The 13,343-nt window shown below is 36.5% G+C and overlaps 1 protein-coding gene across 1 annotated transcript; it reads right to left on the bottom strand.

The window, feature by feature from the left end:
• Positions 1 to 201: 201 nt before the first annotated feature.
• On the bottom strand, positions 202 to 13,308 carry LOC142976312 (uncharacterized). Its single transcript, XM_076119598.1, has 14 exons — positions 13,139 to 13,308; positions 12,061 to 12,191; positions 10,430 to 10,586; positions 9,783 to 9,989; positions 9,274 to 9,489; positions 8,669 to 8,998; positions 6,360 to 6,530; positions 5,605 to 5,811; positions 5,027 to 5,242; positions 4,392 to 4,723; positions 2,152 to 2,238; positions 1,496 to 1,637; positions 933 to 1,154; positions 202 to 560 (listed from the first exon to the last, which is right to left on the bottom strand). Exons 3-14 carry the CDS (start codon positions 10,584 to 10,586, stop codon positions 217 to 219), a joined length of 2,631 nt encoding a protein of 876 aa, XP_075975713.1. The 5' UTR covers positions 12,061 to 12,191; positions 13,139 to 13,308; the 3' UTR covers positions 202 to 216.
• Between the last annotated feature and the right edge of the window lie 35 nt (positions 13,309 to 13,343).

Genomic DNA, 13,343 nt, shown 5'->3' with positions numbered 1-13,343 from the left:
TAAACATAAAAAATTTGACAAACCAAATGCCAGGCAGAGTATTCTAGAAATGTTAATTTGTTAAAAAAATATTAAAAAACACAAATATCATAATAATGTAATGCGTTGGATCTTAAACGCGATTGAAAATAAAAGGATACCTTATTCATTTACCCGAAGTTTCAATCGAATTACATCGACTATTATCAAGGGGTGACTCCAAATATAACATGACGCTTATAACTTAAAGTTAAGATTAGGATATCCTTTAACCCCAAGACCAGTTAGCGCAAAGCAAGACCCTGAAGGAGGTTCAAGAGGATCATTATTATTAAATATATTAACACTAGCTGACGTCACGAACAAAATATCATAGTTAGGACCTCCGAAAGTGACGGAAGTGACTTGTAAAGCTGGAATAGGGATGTTGTGCAGCAGCTCCCCGCTCCTGGGGTCTATCTTCAAGACTGCAGAGCCGTTGAACACGGCCACCCAGAGGTTCCCGTCAGTGTCGATTGTGCTGCCATCTGGTATACCAGGGATATTGTGCTTATCAAAGTCGAATATGTATTTCATGTTTGCTGAAAACAATAATAAGTTTTCTTTACTTCTTTATTCAAGAACGTGCTTATAAGCATTCCTGATGAGTAAATATATTTTTATTCTATTAAAACAGAAACTCTAATTAAATACCTGTCAGAAGGCATCATGTTTATTCGTAAAACAAAAGTGGAATTTATCATAGCAAGATGTTTTAAGAAAACAAATATTTGCTTTTTATATTTAAAAGTAATTCTTTTCGAGAACCCAATATAAAGTTTCTCCAACACTGGAGCTAGCTAAGACTTTAAAAACCATTGACATAAAGAAGAAGAAGAATAATTCTCCCCCGGATAAAAATCATACAGTAAATCAATGCTATAAATTAAATAGAATCCTTCAAATATACTTACAAATATGTCCAGTGTCGACGTCATAGTCGTATCTCCTGATCTTCCTGTCGACCGAGTCCGTGTAGTAGAAGGCTCTCTGGCGCAGGTCCCACGCCAGCCCGTTGCTGATGCCGATGTGTTCCTCCACCTTCGTCACGGTACTGCCCTCCACACGGAACAGGCTGCCCTCACGAGCTGGTAACCTGTTGTCTGCTTCGGCAGGATCTTCGTGGCGCATTGTGCCTGTACCATAAATGATTTTAGTCTGTAGTGAAATGTTTTTTGAACATTTCTCGTTTTTAAAAAAGATAACTCCGGCTCTAATTATTGCTCCTGTCGTGCTCTTTCGTGTGGGCATCGAACCCCTCCCAACGCTCTGGTAATGACGTGGCGACCACGTTAACCGCTGCGCCACGGAGACCGTCAACAAAAAATGGTACGAAGACATCATGATTCATAAGAAATGCTTAAAGTTGATGGCTGGATTCAGCCATCTTTTAGTTAGATAGTCTGCCATCATTTAGGTAGTTACTTTTATTTAGTTAGACTTATATAATAGGCCAAAATAATATGATTAAGCTTACCTGCGAACACTCTGCCCCTAGGGTCAGCCTTGCCATCATTGATCCTGTTCTTGTGAGCATGCTGGTCTACCTCAGTGATGTGCTTAATAACGGGGGCGAGGGTGCCCTCCCCTCCGTCCCACTGCACGATCACGAACTTGAACTGTTGAATATAGTAGAGAGGTGTCTAATGCCCGGTTTCTGAGACACATTTAGCGGTAGTTTATCTATTCAAACTGTTTTTCTTTTATATGAGTTCTATCCGTCTATCTATCGTATGGTTAGTGGTCAACCTAGTGTCACAGTCGTTCAAGCCGCCCGAAAGGCCTTTGACATGGCTTAACGACTGTTATCTTAATCGACAACAATCGGGACCGACTTTTTACGTGCCCTCCGAAGCACGGAGAAGCTCAGTTCAAACACCACTATGCGGTCACCCATCTATAGAATGACCGCGCCAACGGTTGCTTAACTCACAGACCGTTTACCGACCGGTGAGCACAACTGGCTATGAGCGCCGAGTATGAGTTTAAACGCAATTGAATAGATAAAGTACCGCTAAATGTACCTCAAAAACCAAGAGTAAAAGAATCATTCAATTGCTCACCAAGTTTGGTCCTGGTGTGTTTGCCGGTCGCAGGAACATACTTGTGTATGGTGTTTTCCACTATGCTGACGAAGTACAAGGCCTGGTGGTGAGCGTCCCAGTGAGGACCCTCGCCCAGCAGCACCGGCTCTGTTATCTTCTGTACTTTCTCTGACATCTGGATAACCCAGTTGATAGAATAGAATAGAGATTTTTTATAGGAATACAAAAAGACAAGTATCACAATTAATATCAAATATCATATCATACCTTATCGTACCTTATTTGCAAAACAAATTCTTAGTTAACAACAGCCGCGACGATCGATTTCTGAGTTTAAGCTACACTTGCCGAGGTTTTTCTGTGGATGGGTGATCATTCTATACAAATCGAGTTCCTCCGTGTTTCGGAAGGCACGTTCGTACGATCGTTCGTTATAATGTGGGTCCCGGCTGTCATTTTCAAAAATTGTAGACAGTCGTTAAAAGACAGAAGCTTGAAATTCTGACAACCAGTCTTACTGAAGGGTATCGTGTAAATAACCCAGGTAAGTGGAGCTGAAGGTGGACTGTTGTGGAGGACAGATAGGCAGTCGCTCCATGTAAAATATTCATGTAATATATTCAGCTGCATCCGGTGAGACTAGAAGCCGACTCCAACATAGTTTGGAAGAAAGGCTAGGCTAATGATGTGCAATTCTATACGCCAGTGATAAAAATTGCAATTAATCGTATATAAAACCTCGATAATTTTACATTGATAACTTTTTATCTTCTGCAAAATTAATAACATATTATTCGTAATCATCTAACAGCTGCTTAATTATATTATTGTTTATTTATAAAAAGTATTTTGTCATGTCATTTGGTAACGCGAAGTCACTGCGCCCGGCTGCAAAAACTTTTTTTTTTATCTATTGCAAATCATAGTACGTAAATAGTGTACCTAGTTAAAAGATAAATAAGTGTAGGTGGTTGATATCTATTGTAGAGACATCTGTTTTAAATTGATAAGGATTAAAAGATCATTGTCATTCTTCTTTAAATTATTAGCTTATTTTTAAGCTCGACTTGTAAGTTTTTACGTGTACAGAATACAACGGATCCTAAACGATGAAAATCTAAAGCTTACTTTTTTACACCAATTTTAATAATTGCGATAAAAAAATAATGAATAACTCTATATCAACATAATAATATAATAATTTATAACACAACAAATTGATAGAAACTACTGGGGATATGATAACAGCAATTTATACAGTTTTGGGGATGGCTTAAATTACCTTAGCACAAGACGTCGTGGGAATCTCACTGACACGAAAGTTTAAGTCTAGCTCAAAAGATTAAAGTCCGTGCATTATCTATAGGTACCTACTTATAAAATAAAAAAATATATTTTATAAAAAAACCATCAGAGTAACTGATGGGCGTGAATTCTCCCCGAATAAGCGAGAGAACAGAAATAGATTCATTTAACGTAAAAAAGATACAAATATCTGACAATATCTAAATAAATATTATATCAATCGGTACTTACCGCAATGACTTGTCAATAAACTTTATCCACTGAAAGACGACACTACAATAACGTTCCCGCCAAACTACTAACAGTTTTATGTGAATCGTTGCCTGAATTATATTTACGAAGGTCAAATTGATTTCTTTCAGTACTTAGCGTAATTATTATTAATGTCTACGTTCGGTACTACCGAGTATCCAGAGTTTGACAATTAAAATGTACCTACTTAAAAAAGATCTCTTATATCCGCTGACGCTGACCAAATATTCATACCAACTTAAACGAAAGGAGGTAGGTACTCTGTTTGAATGAATTTTTGTTTTTTGTTTTTTAAGAATGTACAATTTAACTTCAAGAATGTCGAATTCAAATTCAAAATCTCGTTTATTTGACATGTCGGTGGTTTATTTTGAAAACATTAAGAAACATTTAAAATTGTCATATCATTTTGAATTTACCACCATTGAGAAGAAACGGTAAGAAACTCAAGACTTACTGTACTGTTTCATTAGCCGATATTACTTGCAGCATATGATATCGATTGAAAAGATACAAATACTTGAATATATAAATATGACTGCGTATAGCAGCAAGTCGCTGCGTAAGAGACAAAAGAGACAGAAAATGTTCTTTTGACAATTTTTTATAAGCATATCCTTAATAGTAGACGAAAATCTAGCAACGTGCCTGGAAAAGACTCATAAAAATGGTTGTATTTCAAAAACAGAAAAAGTAAAACAAATCAGTAACGATATAAAATGTTTATTAATAATTATTTCCTTAAAATAATAAAGTTAATGCAGCGAATTATAACTTAAAATTCTTATTAGGGTGTCCTTTGACTCCGAGGCCAGTGACCATGAAGGTAGAGCCACATGGAGGCTCCTGAGGTGAATCTATATTGATACTAGCCGTCGTCACGAACAAAATATCATAGTTAGGACCTCCGAAAGCGAGCGAAGTGACTTGTGCGGCAGGAATAGGGACTTTTTGCAGCAGTTTCCCGCTCCTAGGGTCTATCTTCAAGACTGCGCCGGCGAAAAACACGGCCACCCAGAGGTTTCCATCAGTGTCGATTGTGGTGCCATCTGGTGAGCCGACCAAGTTCTGTTCCTCGAAGTCAAATATGAATTTCATGTTCGCTGAAATAAATTACGATATGGCGTTGTGATTAAATTGTTATTAAATATTTAAAAGTAATTCAGTAAGTAAGTATTTTAAAACAATAACGAACGAAATTTATTTAAAAAAATCTATATGAAAATACTGACCGGAGGACGCTTATTGTACTTATAAAAAAAACAACATTACTTTTTTATTTAAAATTTCAAAAGTATACCTATCTAATTTATTCAAATCTTTTTTCACTCGGTCTAACAAAATGGAAAGTTTAATATAATAGTAGTAAAATTTAACGTTTATTCAAGAAATGCTAGAATACTTACAGATATTTCCCGTCTCAACATCATAGTCGTATCTCCTGATCTTTCTGTCGGCCGAGTCCGTGTAGTAGAAGGCTTTCTGTTCCAGGTCCCACGCCAGCCCGTTGCTGACGGCAATGTTTTCCTCCACCTTCGTGGCTGTACTGCCCTCCAAGCGGAACAGGGCGCCCACGCGGGCCGGAGAATTACTGTCATCAGAATCGTCTTGGCGCAATGTGCCTGTACGATTAAAATTTATCTAATTAGTCGATTATTAAAAAAAAACACATATGTATACGAAATTAGATGACCCGAACGGACTCCGTTTACGTGTAAATGTTTTTTTCTTCTCTTCATAAGAACTTTACCCGTGCGTTAAAGAAAATACTTATTACGACATTGAATCGGTTTGCGGGTCTCAAAGAGTATATTTATTCTCCATAAAAACGTGTCTTAAAGAAAATATGACAAAAAGTTTTGGATTGGTCGAACCGTTCTCGAGTTTCGTTTCTTTTGGCGATTCATTTTATTTATGTAGATACAATGAAATCCATAAATAATGGCCGCAAATTGTCTATGTCTACCAAAAAGAATAAACATACCTGCGAAAACTCTGCCCCTAGGGTCAGCCTTGCCATCATTGATCCTATTCTTGTCGGCATGCTGGTCTACCTCAGTGATGACTTTGATGACGGGAGCGGGGGTGCCCTCCTCTCCGTCCCACTGTATGATCACGAAGTTACGCTCCAGACCTATTACGAACTGGTCTGTGGTACCTTCCACTGGTACTAGGAAGCCGGGACGTCCATCTGGAAAATGGAAGGGACTATTTTAATGATTTGCAAGATTGTAGCAAGATGTCTATGTTAAAGTCTCTCGTGTATGGTTTAATGTTTATGTCATATTATAGTCAACAACAGTAACCGCCTCATGGAAGCGTATCCATGAGTCAGTAAGTACCTCTAAGCGGCTACCCATCTATAGTAGAGTCTGCAGTTGGATAATCCACTGATCGTTTACTGACCACGGCGTGTACAACTACGGTCGTGTTTCGCTCATTATTTTTCTTTCAAAAAATGTCCGTAAACCTTGTGTTCAGACAAAAGAAAGTCAGAAAAACTGCCTACATACCTACATTCATAAAAAATCACGCCTTTTTCCCATAGTGGAAGACAGACCACCAAATAACGCAACTTGCTACGATCCCTACTAACTTTTCTTGCTTCAATCACATCCATACATCTTGTCACACAGAAACGCCGGTTACGAAACTTACGGCTTACAACCAAACATTGTCTGTTCATGTATAAATAAATAAATAAATTACTCAAAGAAAAAAATTCTACAATAAACTCACCTACTTTAGTCCTGGTATGTTTGCCGGTAGCCAGCACATATTTATGTATAGTGTTTTCTAAAATGCCGGCGAAGTACAAGGCCTGGTGATGTGCGTCCCAATGAGGAGCCTCTCCCAGCAAAATCGGCTCCGTTATCTTCTGTACCTTCACTGACATCTTGACAAAATTAAATACAAGTTTTTTAAATTAAATAAAAGTATTCAGACAACCAACACACGGTCGTCTGATCCCAAACTAAACAAAGTTCGTACTGCAGCAATCAGCTAACTGAAAAACACACTTATATACTTCTGAATGCCTACTTGTAGATAAATTTACGATGGCTTTGATTTCCTTGTAAGATAACTCTCGTAACTATTCCAAATATTAGCCGTTCGTTGAAATAATAGAACTATATTTATTATACACTAGCTGACCCGCGCAACTTCGCTTGCGTCACATAAGAGAGAATGGGTCATAATTTTCCCCGTTCTTGTAATATTTTTTACTGGTACTCAGCTATAAATTATTATAGCCTATAGCCTTCCCCTATAAATGGGCTATCTTACACTGAAATATTTTTTCAAATCGGACCAGTAGTTCCTGAGATTAGCTCGTTCAAACAAACAAACTCTTCAGCTTTTTAATATTAACTAGCTGACCCGCGCAACTTCGCTTGCGTCACATAAGAATGGGTCAACATTTTCCCCGTTTTTGTAACATTTTTCACTGGTACTCTGCTCCTATTGGTCGTAGCGTGATGATATATAGCCTATAGCCTTCCTCGATAAATGTGCTATCTAACACTGAAAGAATTTTTCAAATCGGACCAATAGATCCTGATATTAGCGCGTTCAAACAATCAAACAAACAAACTAGTATAGATATAGATATAACTAAAGTAATTTAATTCCCGATTTAGACAAGCATTTTTGCAATATTCGAATGATTTTGATTAGGTACATTGCTTATATACCTTTAGGTATGTACCAGCGACAAAAGTTGTAATCGCAAAAATGATATTGACAAAAAATATGATGATTTAACATGACTAGTTATTATGGTTTTTAATCATTCTGCGATTTAGCATTTGCGTTTTTATGAAGCATTTAGTTCATTGTTTATTTACTAAACCGAAGTATTTTGTGTCGTGTTATTTCACAATGTGATGCCACCGCGCCCGGCTGCAAAACCATTTTTTATCTGTTATAAATAATAGTAGATATGTAGTAAAAAGATAGCTAGTTAGATTCAAATAAGTGATTGACATCTATTTAAAAATGATAAGGGATTAGGGATTCTTTAAAAACTGACTAATATTTAAAGATAACGATGACTTAATAATAAGTGTTATTTAAAAAACGCTATTAAAACTTGAACGTACAGACTTCAGTAAAAATGTGCCATAGCCAGTTATAAAACGCATCACCTATTTCACTTACCTTTATCAGAAAAAAATAATTTAGTCTCATTAAATTGTCTTGTGCCGGCATTCGACGCGCAATAGCTAGGAAGGTGGTGGTTTCCTCGCACTCCCACCGTGTTGTTATCATATCGTAGGTTCGACTTCCATTAGAATCAAACAAGTGCTTAGTTGTTACACGTCTAGTTGTACTTTTTATCCGTTATTTGTATGCTTGTAAAAATCTTAAGTAATTTAGTCATTTGCAACTAGACATTAAATAATTATCAATCGGTACTTACCTCATCCATTGAAGACGACACTCAAATAGCGTTCCCGCCAAACTTCTAACAGTTGGACTTCCATCATTGCTCCGAATTATATTAACGAAGTTCAAATTGGTGTTTTTGCTCACTTTTAATAAGTATTAAAATCATCATGGCATTTTGAATATAAAAACAATAAAACAAAAGTGACGATATAATATGTTTATTAATAATTAACTTTTCCATTACACATGATATAATTGTAAAATAATATATTAGTTCAATAACTTTGTGTATAATTCAAAATGTCTTATTTTTATAGGTACCTATATTCAGTCTATCTTTGGCCTTTTTTAGAAACTGTTTTAGTACCCGTTTTACCCCAAAAATGTAATCTAAAACTTTTTTAGCCAGAGGTGAAGAGCGTTAATATTTTTTTAATTCTTAATGTAAAATCTAATTTATTTGTAAAACGATATAATATAACAAAACAGTTATTTTATATACCATTCAAATCGAGTGTTAAACACAAAGTTGTAGACTCGTGACGAAAACCGACGCAAAACTGCAGTAACGTCAGGTATAATAATAAAAACGTACTGCAACTTTTCAATCATCGCGCTTAGGACCCATTTTGCATTAATATTATAACAAAATTAACACTTAAAATTAATATTAGGGTGGCCTTTGACGCCAAGGCCAGTGATCATGAAACAAGAGCCACAAGGAGGATCCTGAGGTCCATCAATATTGATACTAGCTGACGTCACGAACAAAATATCATAGTTAGGACCTCCGAAAGTGACGGAAGTGACTTGTAAAGCTGGAATAGGGATGTTGTGCAGCAGCTCCCCGCTCCTGGGGTCTATCTTCAAGACTGCAGAGCCGTTGAACACGGCCACCCAGAGGTTCCCGTCAGTGTCGATTGTAGTGCCATCTGGTACTCCCACAATGTTGTGTTTCTCGAAGTCAAATATGTATTTCATGTTTGCTAAAAAAATAATTCGAGTGTAGTCAAATGAACGCAGAAAAATCTCGCTAAAAGAATTAATAAGACACAAATTAAAATATTAAGATCATTGATTAAAATTTTTCTACGAGAATTTATTGTGGGTAGTTAATTAAATGTGCGAGGTAGCGTGTTTAAGATCTTTATCGTAAAAAATAACGATGATTAGCAATTGTATTACCAATAGTCACGCTCGATCGACGAAATTAAGAAACCTAACAGCAGCAAGAATATGCATACCTACTGAAAATACTTACAAATATGTCCAGTGTCGACGTCATAGTCGTATCTCCTGATCTTCCTGTCGACAGAGTCCGTGTAGTAGAAGGCTCTCTGGCGCAGGTCCCACGCCAGCCCGTTGCTGATGCCGATGTCTTCCTCCACCTTCGTCACGGTACTGCCCTCCACACGGAACAGGCTGCCCACTTTATCTGGGAACTTCTTTCCTGGAGCTTCCTCGTGGCCCATTGTGCCTGGATAAATTGCAAGATTGTTAAAACCGATTTAATGATGGTAGCTTTATGGGTCTTCAAGCTAAAATTACACCTTCCTACTTAATAAAAAATTATTATATTATGTGACACGAAAAATCGATCTTTTAAGAGTTTTAAGCACATAATGCTTGCGAGGTTTCCTTCAAATTCTTTTTTTTTTTTTTTAATTATACCTTAAACATCAGGTAGTTGGTATACAAAAGATAGCATGACCATCTTGATTTTGGTAACCTTAGTTTTCTCAATAGCGAAAAAGATGTCATAAAGCTCACCAGCAAACACCCTGCCTCTAGGGTCAGCCTTGCCATCATTGATCCTGTTCTTGTCGGCATGCTGGTCTACCTCAGTGATGTGCTTGATGACGGGTGCGGGGGAGCCCTCCCCTCCGTCCCACTGCACGATCACGAACTTGCGCTCCAGACCCACCAGGAACTGATCTGTGGTACCTTCTACCGGCACCATGAAGCCAACACGACCGCCTAAAAGACGAAAAATAACACTCCCTTAATGAATAAATATTTTTTTCATACGAACATTTTTGGAACATATTTTATTAGTCTTATGTACGTATAGTTAGATGTCTCTGTCCATTCTGTCGTCTAGCTCAAAATGTAGGGAGCATAACGTGATCCTGTATATTACCGATAGTATAGTATGCTTGTCGTTTCGTCACAGAAAACACTGGCCAAGGGACTCAGAATAAATTTCTCATGGGACTCATCTGCAAGCGGCTCCACCTTTATTAAATGGATTGTTTTTGCCTCATCTACATAAAAAACGTACCTACACACTCGCTAATAAAAACTAAATACTGCTACAAGCTGATTCAAGTAATCATCAAGGAGCAATTTGGCAGCTTGAAAATCAATAATCCAAAGTAATGGGGTAGTAAAATCCCAAAGGAAAGTAATTAACTCACCAAGTTTGGTTTTGGTATGTTTGCCGGTCGCAGGCACATACTTATTGATGGTGTGGTCCAGGATGCTGACGAAGTACAAGGCCTGGTGGTGAGCGTCCCAGTGAGGACCCTCGCCCAGCAGCACCGGCTCTGTTATCTTCTGCACTTTTAATGACATCTGGACGAAGACAACACTTATTAGTCACTTTTGAAGATGGACAATTTATCTGTTATAAAATCGGCTGACGTCACGTCACTAATTTGCTAAAAGCCTAACAACTTTGTAATCATTTGAAGGGTCTTTGAATTTTTCATTACGTTATTACACTACCAAATACTCAAAAAGTTAATTAACAGTTACATAGGTAGGTATCTCAAAGGTCTATCTATTAACGCACAGCCCAAACCATAAGACGGATCGGGCTGAAATTTTGCATGCAAGTAGATGTTATGACGTGGGCATCCGCTATGAAAGAATTTTGATCAATTCTACCCCCAAGGGGATAAAATAGGCAACGAAAGTTCGTATGAAAACTGACAAACCACGCGGTCGAAATCGCAGGCTAAAGCTTTAAAATACCAGACAGCAATGAAAACCATTAAGATTATTTTTACACAAATCTCAATGATTCAACTCGGACCGTAATTAATTTGTTAATAGGTAGGTAAGTAAGTAATTAACAGAATTGATTATCTAAATACCTATGTATTAAATCGTGATGATTTTCCGGATAATTAATCGTTTTATAATAAGAGTTAAACGAAGTATTTTGATGATACACAGCAACAAAAAGTTTAATTCAAATCTAGGTAGGTAAATAGGTAACTATGCTTAAGTACCTAGTGTGGTTAGCAAAATCTGGTAGCTACTAAAATGCTGCCTGCAGTATTCAGGGTCTTTTAAAAATGAGTTTCTTAAAAAAATTGTTCGCCTTGGTCCTGGCGACTTTTTCTTATTTTCTTATCACGTGCTCTAAAGCTATATCTATAAGTACCAATCTACTATAAAACTTATTAACTCTAGAATCAGAGGCTAGTCACAAACTCAACACGACTTATGTAAGAGAGTTATTGTTTTCACATTTATATCTCAAGTGCAATACAACACTTAGTGACAGGTGCAACGCCCTCAAGAGCCCTTATCAGAGGCAGGGTAGGTACCTACTAGACGCATTTTGTTCATTATAATCATTTTATCTTAACTTTAAAGAGCTCGTTACTAAATGAATATCAGATAACGACAATCGAGGTAAGTAAGTAGTAAGATTTAAATGCCTCATTAAGTAGATACCTTATTTAATAAAATACCTAAGTAACTACCTACATAAGTCCCTATAATACTTTCGAAAACGAGAACAAATTTTGATAAAACGGAAAAAAGCGGCACCCTTTTTATTTAGCTCACGATCATGAATACGAATAAATTTCCAAAAAGAAGTCTTTAAACTACCTATACTTAGGAGCTAAGTGATAAATTGATAAAACCATAACATTGACGCGACAAATCAAAAAAACCCAATCACTGATTCCTTTATCATGTAAGTAGCGCATCCATCGATTAAATTCAACCGTTTTTCAAAAGATATATCTAAAGTAGATAACAAATAATCCTTTATTAGTAATTATCTTGTCATTAATTATCCGGTACTTACCGCAATGACTTGTCAACAAACAAAACCTTATCCACTGAGAGACGACACTCCAATAACGTTCCCGCCAAACTACTAACAGTTTTATGTGAATCGTTGCAAATCCACTGATGCGACAAGTACTTCAGTTTCCGCTGCACGAAACATAACAAGACTGTTTATACTCTTATATGATAACAACGGCTTGTTTTCGAAAGGTCAACGAATACCCTTTTAGTAAATAGACCCCTTATTTAAAGATAAAAGCGCTTTATGAGACGAACAAGGGGTGCTCTATGCATTGATATGCGTTGTACATAAGTGCAGTTATGTTGAGAAAAACAGGAAAATGCTAGATTTTATCTGCGACGTCTGAGAACAAAGCTTGTTGCACTTGTAGTAATTTGCCATTATTTTATCTGAAGTGTAGGCTGTACCATATACCTACCAATTATAAACCTACCATATTGTATATACCTATTAGGTAACTCTACCTACTTCAAAACTCTTCTCTTGCACTTGTGGTAAGTTCTACTAAAGATATCCAGATTCTAGTTTGATAAAAGATCGTTTAAATTTAGCATAATTAGATAGTAGGTACCCACATACTTTACTAGATAAATTCTTGATGATTACTAAAGTATCATATTATTACCATCAAAAAGGAAAAACTAGAGCTACCTACATACTTAGTTAAAATCCAGATGCATACAGAAAATTTTAATCAGATTTGACTCATCTGAGAGGATGACCCTAAGACCCTGACCAATATTTGAGCCTTAGGTACCTACTTGTTTTCACGGGTATTTTGGTACAACTTTATAGTAGTTGCAACGAAATTAAATACGCGTAAGTATGATAAATACTTAGCTATCTACTATTTCACGTAATTTTGATAACATTGGCTCTCTATAAATGAATACCGACGTACTGTAATCTCAATTAATATGAACTCCGTATCAATGTCAACAAAATTTGAGGTTAGCTAGCCGGCCGCGTTAAAATTCAACATAAATAACATTTTATTTCTTAATTTATTTGTGTAACTGAATATATTATTGGCTATGTTTAAAAATATCTACAAATATAAAGATAAACTTACCGTAATACACTTGTGTCCGCTTCAGTTGAACTAAAACAAACAATCAACTTTGTACAGTAGTGAGTGTTGCACAGATAACACATGAATATCACACGCGAATAATCCGACTGAAATAAATCAATCATTGTAATTTTTATTACAATATCTTACGCAACAAAATTTATGCACCTATAAATTTTATTTTGCGTGCTGTAATAAAACAAAA

Source organism: Anticarsia gemmatalis, chromosome 10 (assembly GCF_050436995.1).
Source record: "Anticarsia gemmatalis isolate Benzon Research Colony breed Stoneville strain chromosome 10, ilAntGemm2 primary, whole genome shotgun sequence".
NCBI lineage: Eukaryota > Metazoa > Arthropoda > Insecta > Lepidoptera > Erebidae > Anticarsia > Anticarsia gemmatalis.
This window is presented reverse-complemented; position numbering and strand designations above follow the sequence as displayed.